Source organism: Amblyomma mixtum, chromosome 8 (genome assembly GCF_055824585.1).
Source record: "Amblyomma mixtum isolate Tamu chromosome 8, ASM5582458v1, whole genome shotgun sequence".
NCBI classification, from domain to species: Eukaryota; Metazoa; Arthropoda; class Arachnida; order Ixodida; family Ixodidae; genus Amblyomma; species Amblyomma mixtum.
Genome location: NC_143019.1, coordinates 50,576,566 through 50,595,707, shown reverse-complemented (window position 1 = coordinate 50,595,707; position 19,142 = coordinate 50,576,566). Strand labels below are relative to the sequence as shown.

Here is a 19,142-nt window from a genome sequence, read left to right as displayed (position 1 = left end):
AAAAGTTCTCGGGACAACTGCTGAACTACATGGTGAATTCATGAGTATGCAAGTTAGTGGCGCTACTATTGCTACTATTACAATTTATCCAAAATTCAGTCCAAATTGAAGCTTTGCTCACATGCCCCTAATAAGAACTGCACTGCCAAACTACACAGCATGTCGCACGCATCCACACCTCTCTCTTTACAAGTGCTATGCACACACAATGCCGTTTGAATGTTCCCTCCCTGCGATTTGCGCAGCATCTAGAACATTGTCCAACTTAAATTTGAAATGTAGGGTTTAACATCCTGAAGCAGCACACAGGCTACCGTATTTACTCGCATAATAGGCGCACTTTTTTTCCAGAAAATCCGGCTCAAAGTTCGGGGTGCGCCTATTACGCGGGGTAAAATTTCCGGAAATTTTTCGACTCGCAAAATTGAACACACCGCGTAAACGCACTCGTGTACGGGCCGCACCCCGTTTTCGCGAAGAAAATGTTAAAAAAAAAAAAAGATCCGTGTAAGGGCCGCACCGAAACTTTCCACGACACACGCGGGAATAGCCTTCGGAATGCACGCGCCGAGGCCTCCGCGATCGGCTCCGGCTGCGCGCAACGGGCGCTTGATCGCGGAGGCCACACACGCGCGCAGGAGCTTCCAGACGCCGCCCACGGAGGGCGCCCAAGGCCAAGCTCATCATCATCATCATCATCATGTTCCTCCGTCGCGAGCTCCATGGCCGCGAGCTTTCCCTATCTATATCGCCATCAGCATCTCCAGCTCGTTTTTTTTTTTTGTTGTTGTTGCTTTCAAGTGCCGGGATTTGCGGTAGCGCGATAGTTATCGTGGTTTATGGCTTTGCCGCGGAGCGTTGATGTTTTAGCTCGACGGGCAAGCACCTTAACAGCTACACGGCTGGGAGTTTGCTCTCGAACGCGGCAAGCGTGCGGCAGGTCGGAAAATACGACGTGGCGGAGAAGTGCGGCAGTTGCGACTGCGGCGTCCCTAAATTTTCGTACGCGACTCCAAGCGCAGAGTTTTTCGTGGGCCTAAGTCGGGAACGTTTCCGGCTGGAGATGAAGCTTTCCAAACAGACGTTTAAAGTGAGCATCCCTGAAAACTGTGCGGCTGTTCTACGCGATGTCGTTGTACGTGCTGTGGGTCCGCAGCAGCTGCGACGGCAGCAGCACTAGTAGGGACTAGTAGTCAGTTCAGCAAAAACTTTGTTAAAATAAAGATTGGGAAACGGGGGGTGGCGAAGCGTCGGCTTGCAATCGTGTAAATACAGTACTGATCACAGTGTCAAGTTCGGGGTGCGCCTATTATGCGAGTGCGCCTATTACGCGAGTAAATACGGTATTAGGGATGAAGTAGTTGAGGGCTCCCGGTTAATTTAGACCACGTGAGCTTCTTTAAAAAGCACAGCACACTGACGTTTTTGTATTTCGCCTCCATCGAAATATGGCCACTGCAACTGGGTCCGAACCCGTGACCTGGGGATCAGCAGCCAAAGCCAGTAAGCCGCTGTAAAGAGTGATTACCCACCTTAAGAAGGGCATTGAGCAGGGGCAGGACGTCTCTCCGCCTAGCCCACAGGGCAGCCTGGCGGAGCAGATCCGGACAGGCCTCCAGGACAGCCGGATCAGGCTGATTGCCAGCCTCCACCAGCAGTTGCACCAGCAGAAGGCTCCCCTGCACCAGGGAGTGACACGGCAGTGTGACACACACCGTGAGAATCACGAGAAACTGTTCCACACCAGAGAATGGCCTCGATTGCCCTCAATGCAGCCTTGCAGACATGTACTAGTCGCGTGAAAACTAAACGGAACATGCATGCATGGCCTAACCCCACTAGCATCCCCAGTACGAAAATTCAGAAGTGCACAGTAAAATCTCATTATTTCGACCCCCGTTAATTTGGAAACCCTGGTAATTCAGGCTGCCGGAGCATTGCCGGAGAACGTCTGTTAACGTCCATGGCATTGGGCGCTCGTCAATTTGGGCATGCTCATGAGCCGTGGACACTTATTTACCAGTGGGCAGAAAATACTAGCCTATGGGTGTTTCACATTTCAAAACAAACCAACTGGAATTCTTTTATTTTATTTTTAATTTTATGAACTGCAGCATATATTTTGTTAAGTAGCTGAGACAGAAAAAAAGGCGAGCACACCTTGTGGAGAGCAAGAGACAGGGGGCTCAGCTGCTCCTTGTTGACGGAAGAAGGGCTGCAGCCATTCGAGAGAAGAAGCCACTCGAGCTGCTCCAGCCAGCGCTCATGCTCCTTGCGCTCCTGTAAACAACAACAACAAGAAGGCAACGTGTGCACTTCACCCTTCTGCGTCTGAAACAGGACGATTTCTCAAGGAAAGTTCACTGACGCTTACACCCACCTTTTCCAGCCGAGCTTGCATAGCTTCTATGTGAGCAACGTCCAGTGATGGTTTTTTCTGAAAGTTCAAAAAAAAAAAAAACACAAGGGTCGTCATTCGACGCACCAATGCCAGCATGCTTTGGCGGATCTGGTTGAAGCAGCAGCACTCACCAGCTCTAGTTCTTCCAGGCTTTGTGCGTGTCGGAACTCGCTGTCAGCCAGGGCAAGATGGTGCAGCTGCAGAGCAGTGACGATAACCAATGTCACAAAAGCACATTTATGTAATGTCACTGCATCCAGAAAGTTTCAGTTTCAAGTACGTGAGTACAATGAAATGCAGAGTGCGATAATGAGAGGAAAGTACGGGAAAACCTCATTAACTTGAGCACATTTCGAAATATCTGTTAAGTAGGAATGAGCAATATTCAAAATTCTGAATACGAATCGAATATGTTTGCTATAAAGTTCATATTCGAGTGCGCGCTGCCGGAGACAGACCTCCCTTCCCCTGGCCACCCTACCTCCACTCAAGCTGTGGTGATGAACAGCGGTTCACTCGGGCCAGGAGATCTTGAGGGGAGTGCGCTCCCCTCACTCACCTTCTCTCCCTACCCGGGCGCTCGGTTACGTCTTCGACGGCAACGCAGCGCAACCCAAGAACGGGCGCCCAAGAGCTGCGCTCCAAAACTATACAAATGCATCCTCTTTGCTTACTTCTCCAGCATATATCGCGTGGACCAATCACATTCGGACACTGCTAGGCTCAACTCTGTGCGGAATTCAAGGGGGCTTTCCCACAGATGATCTGATGTGAACAAGAAGGCTGACCAGCCACTTGAAACAATCACGAGAAAGTGACCTGATCTTATTCTGATCCTTCCGTAATTTGTTACATGCTCAGTACACACACGCACCCACGGCATTAGTCCCGTCTCTTTCATAACTCTCCTAGATTGAGCTCCTCCATCTCAATCTGGTCAAGTCGGTCAAGCCAGTGGACTCGAGTGACGTCTACAACGAAAAGGTCCGGTGGTTGCCACTGCACTGAAGTGAAAGGCGATGTAGCCTAGACTCTGGGGCTAGAGTACGAAAAACAGCGCTGACGCAGCGCAGTTCCCTTGCGAAATCGGCCAGTTATGGCGACACCTGTATTTCATTATTGTGTTAACAATATTTCAGCGCATGCAAGAGCCACGCACGCTAAAACTGGGAAACAGCGCATGTAACGCGAGCGTATGGTAAGGCTTGATTTGAAATAGCATTTGTCGCGTGTACATTATGAAACACACTATTTTTTTTTTAGCGTACGCTATCCCAGTATGCCCATTTTATACAGGCACTACATTCTGCAGTGTCGGAACATCACCTCTGCACTTCTTCACAGCTTTGGTAAAGCCACAAGGAACTACCGAGATGGAGTATAGAGAGCAGACATGTGGGAAGAAGTGGACACCTCTGACCCCTCACCCGTAGCTCGCCAGTGTTGGTGGTGTCGAAGGCATTCTGTACCTAAGCCTGGACACCACCACACTAGACTACATCTGACAGCTATGCAGCCCTTCAACGGGACAGTCAGGAACCAAGGCTCACAGCATTGTTGCCATCCTGGTCCACTCGGCTAATGTCCGAGCTTTGCCGTTCAAGCAGGAACTGCAGCCGAGCATAGATGGAGCTGCTCAGCTGCGAGCGCAGCGCCCGCATGGCCAGGGTCCGACCCGTGGTGCCGGCATCCGAGGGGCTGTCAGCACCCAGCTCCACACCTGGCTGGTCCAGCAGGTAGTCCACTATGCCCATGTGGCCCTTGAGGAAGGCCACCAGCACAGGTGTGGCCTACAAGACCAAACAGCATGAAATGTTATTATGTTAACACTTTTCTTCAACACTGTTGTATTTTTGCCAGCACAGCTTTCAAAGTCCTGTTGGGCAATTTGATAGCATACACCGCTAACACAAGCCCGGAGCATAAGTCCAGATTCCATGCAGCATGCAAGCATGCTAGTTGCACTCCTAACCATGATAACCATAACTAGGCACCAAGCCATGCATTCCTGTGCTGCCAACTAAACAGCCACACGGCACCAACTACAAAACACCAGCCACTGAGCACAGATTCCCCGCCCATCTACAGCCGGACCCTACAACATCTAACTCGGTTAGATCGAATAATTTCTGAGCACTGTAAAGCTACAACGTGATTGTATAGGAAAATGTACTGCTACACTGTACAAAAATCAGCCGTCACATCCGATTGACTGAACACTCTGGCATCGTTGCTCATGGAAACAGGTTCTTAGTCTGCGTGGCGCGCACATTCGTTTCCGGCAAGACCTACCGCCGTGTTGCACTCTGTGGTATCGCGACCTAGAGCAACTCTATTATGACATGAAGTGGTGCGGACATGACAAAAGCATAACTGTAGCTCAGATAAAGTCTAATATTACCACTTGCAAGCAGAACATGGGGAGCAGTGAAGTTCCCGATTTTTAAAGGAGGTTTCTCTCAGAACGACTTTTTTTTCAACTTCACAAATTTTTCTGGCTGTTAAATCAATCGGACCATTTGCAGGGTCCCACCAAGTCCGAAAAATCGATTGATGACTGCGTGCGGGTTCGACTGCATTTACCTTGGAGCTGTTCGTCTTGTGAGGCGCTGCCCCGGCTTCGACGAGCAAGCGGAGGCAATTCAGCCATCCGTACGCGGCTGCATAATGCACCAACGTGTTGCCTCCCACGTCAGCTCGGTTGGGGTTTGAGCCTAGTCGCAGCAACTTGGCACACACTGCTGTCTGGCCATTCAGCACGGCATGACTCAGTGCTGTGCGGCCACATTCATCTGCAACGCAACGTGTGGACTGCATCAGTCAATGGCAATTGATCAAACACCTAGCCCAATGACCTGCGCTGAAAATTTATGAAGACATTTTCAAACCTGATCTGCTCATCAAGACCAGGGACATTTATACCTTTTCATGCTCTCAAAGTACAAATTTGAAGAAATGGAAGTCAATCCAGTATATATATATTTTTTTATACTCATGCATGCATAATCCACAACCAACGCTCTTTCAAACCATCATGAGAAAAATTTACAATACCCAGGCATAACATGTTAGCACCTGACAGAAGTTTCAAGATTAATTACTTGGAAGACGTTTATCCTGTTAAGCGCTATGGTTTGGTCTGGTTTATAAGGGCTCAAAATCCGAAAGTAACTCAGGCTACGAGAGATGTCGTAGTGAAGGGCTCCGGAAATTTCTACCACTTGTGGTTCTTTAAAGGGACACTGAGGAGAGCTCTATTTAAAGCATTTTTTAAAGCAAAATCCGATAGTTCGGCATTTCATGGCTTTGTTGCCACTTGGCTGGCAGCGAAAGATGCATTTATTTCTAAGAAATTCGGATTCGAAGTTGAAAAAATTTTTCCCGCCACTCTGATCCAAACTTGGGACTCTCTTATGACGACACATGACTAAGTGACGTGAAACATGACGTGCACGTGACGCAACGCATACTCAGTGATTTCTGGTGGCCAGCAGTGCGGCCTAGCAGCAGCCAAAAAAGAAAACTACCGCCGGCCGCCCGTTGAAGGCATCTATCTGTTATTGCGGCCGTCGCTACTGTCACTTCCTTTACGTTTGCACTGGAGTTTTGCCAGCGTTACGATGTATCCCGTTCTCGAAGTCGTCAACGAAGTTCTCACAAATAGACACCTTTAGCATACCGTGTACCTTGTTACCTGGCGGCCAGCAGGAATACCGGGAGCCCGCCTACCGCCAGTGAGCAGGCGCTGATTGGTCCCGATGCTGCAGGCGCGCGTAGCTGCCGGGTACGTGGCGCCATCTGGCGACGTCAAGGAGATTTGCGCATGCATTGGCTGCGCCTCAGTGATTTGTGGCTTCTCGTGTCCCAGTGTTGCTAGAACTATTGGTTCTAGCAACACTGTTTTGTCCTATGACGTCATCACGCTTGTACTTGAGAGTTTGGCCTGTGGCGGCGATACCTGTACTTTGGTTCTTGCTCTTTTCTACGTTACAAGAGCTTTGTTGTCACTATGAGTGGCGTGTTTGTAATCAGGAGCTGGTATTCTGTCGATACAAGCCAACTTCAATTTCTCCTCAGTGTCCCTTTAACGTGCACCAACATCACACAAAACATGGGCCTCTAGCATTTCACCTCCATCGAAATGCGACCGCCGCCGCCCGGATCGAACCCACGTCTTTTGGGTCAGGAGCCGAGGCTGTTCAGCTCTATGACACAAGACAAAATCAGCCCCGTGAGAGCATGTGACAAGACAGGCACCTAAGAGCTCCACGGAGGCCCCAGCGCTGACCAGCATGTGCACCATGTCGCAGTTGCCCTGCTGCGCTGTGCACATCAGGGGGCTGATCTGGCTGAACGGAGCACCGGGGGTGCGGTTCACATCTGCCTTGTAGCGAATCAGCACCTGGGCAGCCTCCTGTATGCACGAAGAGCAACAGGCACACTTCTCAGAGACAGGCCGAGAGAGCCCGAATCGAAGATGCCCCAGGATGCAGTGGGTGAGTTTTAACTACCGTCACCGACCCAACCTGCAAAATGCTGGAGTTTCTAATGCCACTATGCAGCATGCATTTACAAAAACATCTCCCCGCGGCAACTAAATACAGTTGAACCTCGGTATAACGAAGTTAACGGGGCCCGAAGATTACTTCGTTATAGCCGTAGCTTCGTTATAGCCAGTGTCGACCGAGCTTCCAAGGGGAATAGTCATACCTTCGTTATATCCATTATTTCGTTATAAATTGTTTCGTTATAACGAGGTTCGACTGTAGTAACCCTAGAGGGAGGAAACCTAAGGGTCACAATCACAGACATGAAGTAGTGTGGGCAGATAAAGAAATAAAAACAATATTGCCCAGCCCACACCGCCTAAGCCAATCACAGACAGAAGCTTGGTTCTCTAAGCGATAATGACCGACCCGTTTGGCAAACTTGTTAGCCATTTTCAACCCAAGAGGTCACTGCAGGCAATGCAACTAGGAACTATGGTACGTGAACGATCGCATTACGACCCAGAAGTCCCATATTCGCATAAAAACTACTTTCAGATTTGTCCCCAGCAATAGCAGCACATGTGCGAGAAGCAGACAACACAGTACACTCTTTGCCTGGCAAATAAATCTCACGTGACTCAGTGAGCAAGGCCCAGATGAAGTGAGCAGGCAGCACTTCCTGTATGTCGAGTTTGCGTTTTAACACTAACAGAGAGCCAACGATGCAGCCACGATGTTAGTTGTATGGCCACCATGATAAGCTTTGCTCCAGCTTGACAGAAATCGCAGCGTGTCCCGAGTCCAACTCACCAGATGGCCATTCTTGGCAGCCAGGTGCAGAGGAGTCCAGCCTTCCTTGTTGGGTCTGTCCACACCACGGAATGGACCCCCTTTCTCAGCCGCTGCAACGAACACAGCAACCAACAAAGTTGACTCCCACGTCTGAAGCACATGCCTCAAGGTTAACATATCGCAGTTCCCTCATCCTCCTAGCACTGCAATGCGAAGACAGTGCACTGCAAAGCAAGAGGATGGCACACAGCTACTCATGCACAGCAACATTAGCTCAGGTTTCGGAGACACACAACAGCAATGACTAAGCTACCGGCAGCATGCTCCTCAAATGCACAACTGCTGTCACTTAGAAAGAGATCTGGCAAAAAACTAAAAATCAGCACCTGAGGCAAAACGAAGCAGCACTTCCAGGTTGCTCGAGCGGCCTGCACAAGCTGCCTTGTGCAGTGGAGTGTCACCGTTTTGGTCAACAGCGTACACCGAGGTCCCTCTGAGTCGAGAGAGAGAGAGAGAGAAAAAAACGGCACATCATGACTACTCCGAAGGCAGCAAATCGCACTTATCAGGTATATTCTTTCTTTGCATTCAAAACCTCACAAGCAGTAAAATATGCACCTGTGGACACCATCAGGAACTGGACAAATGACATGTGAATGGATTTGTTATCAAATCACTTACAAACACCATGAATAAGCTGGACAAAGTCTCACTATATATATATATATATATACAGTCAAACCCACTTATAACAATACCGGTTATAACAATCTATTGGATATAACAATGGTCAGTTGCGGCACCGTCAACTTTTGCATGTGTTCTATGGTATTTTTGGCACAACCCTGTTATAACAATTATTGGTTATAACAATGATATTTCCATGGCACTTCAGTATTGTTATAAGTGGATTTGACTGTATATATATATATATATATATATATATAATGTGTGCTACCACTGACGGACGTTCGAATGGCTCATAGCTGATACAGCAGCTTTTGCAGCTCAAACCACAGATAAAGGAACTAACAAGCTGAAGCCAAAGCTACCTGCAAGCAATGAGGCATCAAGTAGAGTAGGCATCTGGATTATTTCCACCCTAGGGCTAACATATATCAAAATCTCGGCACACAGGTGTCATTTCCTTTTTTTTTGTCACTGAAATGTTGCCTTGGTGGCTGTGAATTGAAAATGCCAATGGTGCTCATAAGCAGGATGGACTCAATTTTTTGAGCTTCCACCAAGTACTGGAAATTACACAAAACGCAAAATAGTCTATCGAACTCAAAAGGGACCACGAAATTTGATACATTTGATACATCAAATATGACAATAGATATGCTTATCTGTAACCTAGAAGCAAGGATATAGTGCACCCAATTTGGCAAGCGCTTCTTGAAGAGACGTGCCGTCCGCCAGCGTACTGGCAGATGCATGTGGCAGGTCAGCCCTGGATATGCAATGCCCCTTCCCCCCTCCTGTGGTAATATGTGACCAGTTATTTTACCAGTGAGGACTGACAGGCAAATAAACAGAGCCCCCACACTACCCGTGATTGCACTCAAAACGGTTTGCACGGTTATGGTTCTTTTTTCCTTTGATACAGCCCCATTGAAAAAGTGCGGTGAACAAACATCCCCTACGCGCTCCCATCTTGCCACTGCTGGGACAATCAAGCGACCAACAATGTTTCTGCATCCCCCAACCTGGCGAGCAGCAGTTCCAGGGGTGCTGTGCATGTCGCCACAGCTGCGTAGTGCAGTGGCCGCCACCCGTGCCCGTCCTGGGCCTCCAGCTGGGGCACGCTGCTCAGCAAGTGGGCCAAGTAGCTGTGCTCAGGGTTCACCGCAGCACAGTGCAGGGCAGTGACCTGCAGGCAGCATTTCGTGCCGCGACATGAGTGACGAGGGCAATCAAAACAGCACAGAGAACCCGTGCTCGGTGTCAGTGTCCCACGTAACACTGCACCTTTCTCAAATGTGGACTGTGGTTTATGTGGGCCTAAGAGATAGATACAGAGAGAGGGGAAAGGCAGGGATGTTAACCAGAAAGGATTCCGCTTGGCTACCCTGCACTGGGGAAGGGAATGAGGGGATTAAAGAGGGAAGAGAGAAGGAACGGGAAACAAGTCACAATCTGTCAATCAAGGCAGTCTTTCTCAAAAAACAAAACATTGCCTTGTAAGCCTTGATGGCAGTCGACTGTTGTGGCCACAGACCGAGGATCTTGGCCTCTGTGAAAGGGCGAGGATCAAGGCAGTCCAGAACACAACGCAGCTTACGTCTTTCGGTCGCAAAGACAGGGCACTCACACAAGAGATGAGTCCCAAAGTGACTCAGGCTATGAGGGACGCCGTAGTGAAGGGCTCCGGAAATTTCGACAAACTGGGATTTTTTAACATGCACTGACATCGGCCAGTACACGAGCCTCTAGAATTTCGCCTCCATCGAAATTTCACCGCCGCGGCCGGGATCGAACCCGCTTCTTTCAGGTCAGCAGCCGAGCGCCACAACCACTGAGCTACCGCGGCGGCCACCTTTGTCGGCCAGCAATGCCTGCCAGTCAGACAGTCAAAACACGGAGGTTGTCAGCTGCCCGAGCACGTCACACTATGGGGAGAATACTGCACAGTCGCCAGATTGCGAAGGGTCACCCTGCTAGCACATTTGAAGCAGCAAAAGCAGCAAAACAGACCAGCTAGTCATAATCATCATCGTCAATGTTGTGCCCAATGCAGGACAAGGGTTCCTCCCCTCCTGACCTCAAATTAGCCCAGCCCCGCACCAGCTGGGGTCATCACCACAGATGGTTCTCAACCCACTAGGAGGTGATTAAACGGACTGTCAAGCACAACACTGAGCATGAAACAAATCGGCAGCTATGCTTCACATTCACCCGTGTGCAGTGTTTCTAACACAATTACTTCTTTCTGCATGGGTTCGGTCCCCCTAAAATGCACTCGTCTCAACAAAATGATAAACCGCGACTATCAGCGCAGAGATGTTCTATCCGGGATGTCATCATTAAAGGTGCACTGAAGAGGATTCTGAACTTGTCTTTTTGCCGCGGGAACTCGATCTACACGTTCCGAGCATTCTTAGAAACTGCGACTTATTGCCCTCTGTGGCAGATTTCCATAATTAAATCGAATTAACGTCCGGCTCCCGCCTTTATTTTTTTAATTCTCCGCATACGGTGGGCGGAGTCGACCAACGCGTGAAGTGCCTTTCGGCCAGCTCCGTGGAGGCTTTGCTTTCGGTTTATTTTGTTTTTTAGGTTTCCATGAATAAACAGTTTCATTCGCAGATAATATAGCCGCAAAATAAGCCCGCAGAAATAAAAATACGCGCGGACTATTTGCTACTACAGGCTACTACGTATTACTCCGCCGATGGCAGAGCGGCAAGCCGCCACGGGACTGGGTGAAAGGCGCTCCACGCGTTGGTCGACTCCGCCCACCGTACGCGGGAGAATTAAAAAAAAAAGGTGCGAGCCGGACGTTAATTCGATTTAATTATGGAAATCGGCCACACAGGGCAATAAATCAAAGTTTCTAAGAAAGCTCGGAACGTGTAGATTGATTTCCCGCGGCAAAAAGACAAGTTCAGATTCCTCTTCAGTGCACCTTTAATGGCCCCTGTTCACCGAGATGCTGTGAAAAACAGCGAAAGAAAAAAGAGACTGAGAATTTTATATTTTCCACCACAGAGAACTGCTTGCTTTTCAAAGCACATTTCATGGTCTATAGCAAAAATCTTGAGCACTTGTACTGACCCGGTATACAGTGTTGGTGAAGATGACGAGGAGGGGGACGAGAAATAAAAGACATATGAGTTACGAGTTGGAGATGATAAAATATGTGAGGTTCAGAGCAAGGTAGCCTTGGTCTTTTATATTATACATCTGTGATACACAGTCTACAGCAGTGCTCGAGTTGGGGTGAACACACTGCACATTTTCAACATTGGGGTGCCTATACATAGCAGATTTAGAACTCATGGTTCGAACGAAAGAAAGACAGTCCCCTTACAGCCCTCTCACCCAGAAGAAAGTTCACAGCAATTCATTAGCAGACTCAATACTTTCAAACTAGAAATAGCAGTCAGCAGCACGAATTGCATCCTGCCATCAATGTGAGACCTGATCAAGCACAATGCTTTCTAAGCAATAATGAAATTCACTGCAAACTATCGCACACTTGTTTTTGGATGCTAGTGCACAACACAATAAGTAAACGGAGGGCTTTGCTTTTAAAATGCAATGACTACAAATACTTACGCGGAGAAATTTCCCAATGCTGAAAATAAATAAGTCAATTCATGATTTCCTGCTTTTTCACTACTGCTCGCAGCAAAGTATTCGCAGTAACCGTGCTAAAATTTCCTGGCATGCAAATGCAAAATGGCATCAGCACGAAAGTAAAATTTTTCAAGAATCCCTTGTGAAGTGTAAATGCACCTATGTTAGTCAGATCGTCTGAATGACTGAACTTAGAGCCGATGTTACAGCTACATAAGCGCCTCACTGAAATTTTTTTTTTTCTAGCCATGGTCTTAATTCAAGTTTCCCAGCTAAATAATAATAAAAAAAAACGCAAAACACTCTTCTGCTGGCATCAGCAATGTGATTAGCAGAGGTCACTTGGGAGCAGCCAAAAGTGCCTTTGGTACAGAAAAGTAAGCATTTCGCCGCAGATGCAAACCGTATTTTTCAATGTATAAGAAGAGTTTTTTTTGTCGGCGTAACTCGTATGTGGCGAAAAATGACGTGCCACCACGCACCATCTTTTGCCCCTCCTAGTGACTATGTTTGAAAAGAAAATCGATGTCTAAAAGAGAACCCAACTATGCCTACGTAACAGCCGCTGTGTGCTCCTCAAGGCCATCAACGCATGCATGGATAGCTCACTGCGGATCGCACTAGGCTAAAGCTGTTTTTAGAATGTTATCCTATGAGTTAAATCACATAATCTCGCAACAACCAGACTAAACACAGCAGTGGCACGCACGCCGCCACTGCCGCCACATCCAACCCCGTCACATTCTTGAAAGTTTCGATTTCAGCGTTGCATCCGTACCGCTTCGTGTGTGTCGTGAGCTTTTTTGCTCAACTTGAACGCGCCTGCAAGGCAAAGAAGCTACCCTGCAAAAATGAAGCCGTTGACGGGAACCGTGCAGCAGGAAGACAGTTCGACGCAAGTAGAAAAAAATTATTTCGGACAACCTGCTTCTTTTTGACAGGGCAACAAGGCGAACCCCAAAATCGATGCCCACCGAGAACTTCACCGCAGCGTGCAGTTTACCCACCTCGGCCGAGCAAGATCAGCAGCGCGGCGCCATTTGTGAATGTCTTGTGTGCCTTTCCAGCGTGCCTTCCACACCACGGGATGCACCGAGTAAATCCCAGTGCTGCAGGCCTATTTCGCTTCTCTGTTTTCATTACACGAGGTGATAACGGGTCCAGGCAGCATGATATGCACCATCAATAAGTTCACGAAGAACAACTTGCATTGCCTGAGAATTTCGTTCTTAAGCAAATATAGAGTTTTGGCACAGGCTTGGTGCAATTGGTGCAGCAATCACATCACTGCAGCATTCTCTGTACACCGGCTGAATAGGGTATCAGCCTTACCTCGTAAGGGCCCATAGTCTTTTGAAGCACTGCAGATGGCTGGAATTCCAGAAGCGGCTGCTGACGGTTCAACAACACCTGGAGGAATGAAAAAGCGTCAACAGAACCCTGCAACAAATCTGAACTCAAAAAGGTTCACAAAAGGAACTCTTTTCAGAACAGCCTTAACTGTACTGACTCAATAGATGCCAACAAGTGATAGAGGCAAAGAAAGACACAAGAGTTTACAGGAGGCCAGCCGGGTTGGCATTCCATTGATGTCACCTTTTAAAAAACATGTCTACTTTGCTCTGAGCCAGTTGGCACAGACCGAAGTAGACATGTCTAAAAAGGCGACACCCACAGAATATGATCCCAGAATACACCTCCCGAACACTACATGTGTCTTTTACTACACAAAATACCAGGTGTTACTCCCCACCCCCTGTATGTACTCACTTTCCCATTTTTCACTACCATACAAGCATACCACACTAATGTCAACAGGGAGCTACCATTAAACTTGTAAATGTGATAATTTGAGACATTTTTGCCTCTAGAAATAAAACTCACAAGAAACTTGTAAACATCAAACCTATCGCATCACACATTTTAGTAGCATACTTGCTCCCTAGTGTGCATTAATGAACTCTCTGGACCTGTGTAAAGCTCGAGTGGTTGACCTACAAGTCATTGCGGCTAACGGCTGGTCCAGTAGAAAACAGGCCATTGGTACAGATATTTTTGTACACATTTCCTGAATAAATTTCCCTAGACTTCTTGGTTTAATAATTTATTGATTGATTGATATAAAGGCATCATAGTCCGCAAGTAACCCTTGCACACAATTGTCCAAGTGCGCTAACACCAATAGCAGCAGCAAAGCACAGACACCAAAGTAGATAACAGCTACTAGTGCCCGAACACAACTAGCATTATTCCTTCAACCCCTCAGAAATGATAATGGGAGCATGCATGGCTGAACAGAACATAGTACCTGGCGGAACACTGGGGGCAGTGGTGCCAAGCCATGCTTCTCAGCGAGAAGCACCAGCGACCCTGCCAACTCTATTTCACCGTGACGCAGGGCTTCCACAGCGTGGCTCCACAGTTCTTCCGACGACTCCTGCAAGCAGAATTGCATCCCTCATTACCGCACAACAAGCTCACGTTTTAGAAGCTTTCTCTAGATATTTAAAATTCCAAGAACTCCTCTCAGAAAAACCAACAGATTAGCAAGCCCATGCAGGTTTCTACTTAAAAACGCTGACTGAGCAAAGGATTCAATGCTGACACAGAGAGAAATACACGGATCTCATTCATTATCATCATCATCAGCCTGACTATGCCCAGTGCAGAGCAAAGGCCTCTCCCATGTCTCTCCAGTTAACCCTGTCCTTTGCCGGTTGCGGCCACTGTATCCCCGCAAACTTCTTTATCTCATCCGTCCACCTAACTTTCTGCCGCCCCCTGCTACGCTTGCTTGCCTTCTCTTGGAATCCACTCTGTTACCCTTAAGGACCAACGGTTATCTTGCCTTCGCATTACATGCCCTGCCCAAGCCCACTTCTTCCTCTTGATTTCAACTAGGATATCATTAATGCGCGTTTGTTCTCTCACCCACTCCGCCCACTTCCGATCTCTTAACGTTACACCTATCATTTTTCTTTCCATAGCTCGCTGTGTTGTCCTCAACCTAAGCTGAACCCTCTTTGTTCTCGCTAGTAATGCAAAATTAAAGCATTTACTGCTGTCACATTTGGAGGAGAAGGATATGCTTCCCTCCCCAAGAAGTCCGCATTGTTGTGTCATTGGCATGCACTGAAGATGCCTTCCACAAGGGGCACGGTGGTTTAGACAACACAAGACACCGGCCTTGAAAACAAGCGGCCGTAATGCTGGCACGCACTAAAGTCTAAATCCATAATGGGCAGCCATTTCTCACCACCCTGACAAACTGAAAGTTGATATGGCAATGTCGCCGGCTCATAGCCATGCGATCTGCACAAAGTTATCCAGAGTCACCACAGAGTACGGGCAGAGCCCGATGGGTCTTGGTCTAACAAAAGCGCCCGTCAGCCATAAGTGCAAGCACCTACCTGCCCTGTGAGCAGCTGGTTCACAGTCTCAAATGATACACCGTGCTTGATGCCGAGCTGCACGGCACGCCTCCGGTCTACCCCATACTTCTGGACATACTGGTCACTGTCCTGAAAGGCCAAAACGGAAATACTCCGTGCTGCAGGCGACGACTCTCCGCTCAGCAGGCGACAAGCAAGCAATAATTCAGGAGCAACACTAACAGAAAGAATCATAGCTATGGCCGTGCGAATAATTTTCGAATACTAATCGAATATGAATGTGAAGAAGACAAGCCTTTGAATATGAAATGTGCATTCATAATGAAAAAAAAAAAAATAGGCAAATGTAGTTTTTTTTTTCTTTTCAAACGAACGCATGGTCTTTGCAAAAAAATAAACAAACCTAGACTGACCCGGCACCATGCAAAATAATAATAATAAAAATAAAAAGAGACATGCAGATATATATATGCCTTAATTAGACAGTATAACAGTATGCAACCTGTAATGCAGTCATCCAAACTGCGAGAACAGTAAAACCTCGATCATAAGGACCCCACGGAGTCGCAAAATATTTATATCATTCAAAACAAGCAAAATTCGCAAGGAGAATTTACACAAGTCTGTTTACAGCTGACAAGGTTTATTCACAGCAGCGCGCCACCACTGAATCGCGTGGGTGTTAAGTAAGCAGCATATTACGGAAGGATAAAACAGGAAACGGCAGGTATTCAAGCTGCGATTGTCTGAAGCAGGTAATCGGCCACCTTGTTCTCATCAAGTGCCATGTGTGGGAAAGCCCACTTGTGAAATTTTGCGCGAGGTCCAAGCCTAACAGCACTTGAATGTGACCAGTCCACACGATAAACAACAGAAGAGAACCAAGATGACGCCTTTGTTTACATGACAATTTGCACCTTCGAATAGTTCTCGAATATCTGGAAATTCTTGAATATTGTGACAGACTAGAAGACGACGATGCGGGCAGTGGCATGGGTAGGAGCGCTCGCGCTAGGCTCGCAGCCATTAAACCATATACCATTGCCATCGGTCATAGTCCTGTCTTCATCGCTTGCTGTCACGTAACAATATGAACAGAATAACAAATATAGAATTCAATTCACATTCGAAATTTCGAATATTTGTAAAGCCTAGTCATAGCACGTTTTCTCGGCAGAAGCATGAAAGAACTGACAATGGTAGCATTTTCCACTGTGCAGTGTGACAGTGCTTGACACTCCTGACAGCTAAGCATGCATCCTAGGTGGTGTGCTGTCCTGCAGCTGCTTTTAAGGTCACAGCACTACAAGTGAAAAGGAAGCACAGCTTTAGGTGAAAAATAAAGATGGCAAGGCAGGCCTGTACTTACGACGAGTAAAGCACAATTTCCGTTCTTGGCCACCTCCGTTCTCACCAGCGGTGGCTGCCACGGGGAACCACACTCAGCTGCCAACCATCTGCACAAGAAAAGTGACGAGATCGTTTAATATTTTTACAAATACGCTTTCAAGACATTCGTACAGAAATGACTGCTCAAAATGACGTGAGCAAAGTACTGCATTCAAAGCTTCGATCAGCTGCCTCAAAAGAGAACTGTGCTGGCCCAAAACCTGCCTCAACAACACTGAACGAACAAACACAGTACTCATATATAGGGCAACCTACAACAACACACAATAACCAACACGCTTCGGCTGCCCACACAAAGACTTTTAGAAACATGTTCCATGTTACCCAACATTATACCTTAGGCGTCTAAAGGCTACCACAGGCTGCTACAAAATTCACAGTAAGGTTAGTAGAGCGCAAGCGATACAGAGCAACTCCTACAGTATACAGCAGTCAACTCTTGATTTTGAGACCGCTGCTTATATGCACTTGATTAAATCAGGAACTCCTAGACTCGAGTATTTTGTGTTCAATCTGTCAAAGAATAAGTACATTCAGAGTAAAACCTAGTCCTTTGTAACACATAACCAGTGGCTCACAAAGAGTACTCAGAAGCTGAGGCCTCACTCAAAAAGCTTTCAATGCTGCTTAAAAAAGATCCAACAATAATAATAAAAGCTTCAACTCAAGCCTGCACACAGCAGTAAAACTACACCAGCCTAAAAAAAAAATCTTTTCGCTTTCATGCCCTACAACCACTACAAATGTAGATGTACACATGTGTTGTCATGCCGTAATGATGCCACCTAACAAGTTTAGTTTCCCACAGCCCTCTCTTAGCTCTTCCTGCTTGTGACTGTTCCAAGCAAGCCAGATGGGATCAGCTTAAGCAGCAGTGCACACTACTTCAAACAAGAGGGGGGAAGCCAGTCACCTGTAGTGGTCGGGGCCCTTCTCACACAGCAGGATGTTGGTGGGGGGAGGCGCCAGCCGCTCCGGGGTGGCGTCCAGCAGCAGGCGCATGGAGTGGTAGTCCTCGCGAACCACGCTGTAGTCTAGGGCACTGAGCCTCACATCCACACTGCGGACCAGCCCCAACTGCAGACCACACAAGTAAGGATATGCTGCATTTACCCGTGTAATGAATAACTTTTTTTTTTTTGCAGGAAAAAAATGTTTTTTTTTTGTTTTTTTTTTGCTGGAATCCAAATTTCATACCATACGCCTGCCTGTACACTCACCCGTCTGTCCATCCATCCATCATCAACAAAAGCACATGGCTAGCCTCGTTCGTGTCGCTGGTGCTTAGCATATCTATCGTTTGCTCCAAAAGCTTTGACGATTTTGCGACAGTCGACGGCGCCGGCCAATCGCAACGAGATAAGTTGAACATCCTCAACACCGGCACTGAAGGCCAATTGTACATTTTTTTTTTTTTACACGAGGTTAAAAAAAAAAATCTCGCAGGATGGTTACCAGTGCGTAATGCAAATGTCTAAGTGTTAGCTGTAGTGCGAGAAGGGTCAAGGCAATTTTGCTCCCAACCTTGAGCTGGCCAACTGCTCGGGGGTCTGAAGATATAATTTTTTTTTTTTGGCGAGGATGTTTCATGGCGTCCTGGTTTAAACTGCTAAGCACCTCTCCGATGCTTGAGCGCTCGCTGTCTTTCTAACATACAAGCGCAGCTGGGTGAGCAGCATCATGTGGAGCAAGCCACCGGTTCCACAGAACTCCTTTCAATGGCAAACAGCATCTTGGCGCTGTGACAAGTTCGCAGAGCATGCAGGAGCTTTATCTTTCGTCTAAAGATAATGATCAGAGCTGTTATCAGCATGCTAACAAAAGCTAACACTACAAAAAAAAAGAGTAAATTCTCAACAAAAGCGAGGGGAATTGGTGTAATCTTGCTCATCCATCTGTTTAACTGTTTTAGGATTTCATTCCTAAATAAATGCTAACACCTTGATCTGAGCACACTCCGCCTGTTCTCCCAACCAAAAAAAATTTAGCGGATTACGCCTAGATTATTCCACTGCAGGAATGCATGCGTGCTGACCCATGTTCTGTTGCCATAAACAAAGCACAGCTTCAGTGCATAACACTTCTAGCAGCAATCACGGATTTCCCTGATGGCAGTCCAAAGCCTGGGCGGGTGGCAGTCCCAAGCCTGGGCCCACTTACACCTCTCTCAGTTTTGAGAAAAGGAAAGGCCCACAGGCATCCAAAGTGAACTAGCTATGCGCCTATCCTTCTCTCAAAACCAGGAGGTTTTACACCCAATAAGATTACACTAGGTTTTGAGTAAAGGCAAGGCGGATAGCTACGCCACTAAAACCTTGGTAACTACCGACAAAGTGAACTAGCTGTGGGCCCTTC

At 47.4% G+C, this 19,142-nt stretch overlaps 1 protein-coding gene across 4 annotated transcripts in view; it reads right to left on the bottom strand.

Moving 5' to 3' along the window:
* LOC149332379 (poly [ADP-ribose] polymerase tankyrase-like) overlaps nucleotides 1-19,142 on the bottom strand; it is a 71,576-nt gene that overhangs the window by 28,946 nt on the left and 23,488 nt on the right. For all 4 annotated transcript variants that reach the window (XM_089557287.1, XM_089557290.1, XM_089557288.1 and 1 more), the window contains exons 12-26: nucleotides 17,701-17,864; nucleotides 16,747-16,834; nucleotides 15,396-15,506; nucleotides 14,294-14,422; nucleotides 13,318-13,395; nucleotides 9,393-9,556; nucleotides 8,070-8,176; nucleotides 7,702-7,793; nucleotides 6,659-6,815; nucleotides 4,985-5,193; nucleotides 3,952-4,191; nucleotides 2,533-2,598; nucleotides 2,381-2,437; nucleotides 2,161-2,280; nucleotides 1,533-1,679 (exon numbers count right to left, since the gene is read on the bottom strand). In XM_089557287.1, coding sequence (XP_089413413.1) covers nucleotides 1,533-1,679; nucleotides 2,161-2,280; nucleotides 2,381-2,437; nucleotides 2,533-2,598; nucleotides 3,952-4,191; nucleotides 4,985-5,193; nucleotides 6,659-6,815; nucleotides 7,702-7,793; nucleotides 8,070-8,176; nucleotides 9,393-9,556; nucleotides 13,318-13,395; nucleotides 14,294-14,422; nucleotides 15,396-15,506; nucleotides 16,747-16,834; nucleotides 17,701-17,864 — 1,929 coding nt within the window. The remainder of the gene's footprint in view (nucleotides 1-1,532; nucleotides 1,680-2,160; nucleotides 2,281-2,380; nucleotides 2,438-2,532; nucleotides 2,599-3,951; nucleotides 4,192-4,984; nucleotides 5,194-6,658; nucleotides 6,816-7,701; nucleotides 7,794-8,069; nucleotides 8,177-9,392; nucleotides 9,557-13,317; nucleotides 13,396-14,293; nucleotides 14,423-15,395; nucleotides 15,507-16,746; nucleotides 16,835-17,700; nucleotides 17,865-19,142) is intronic.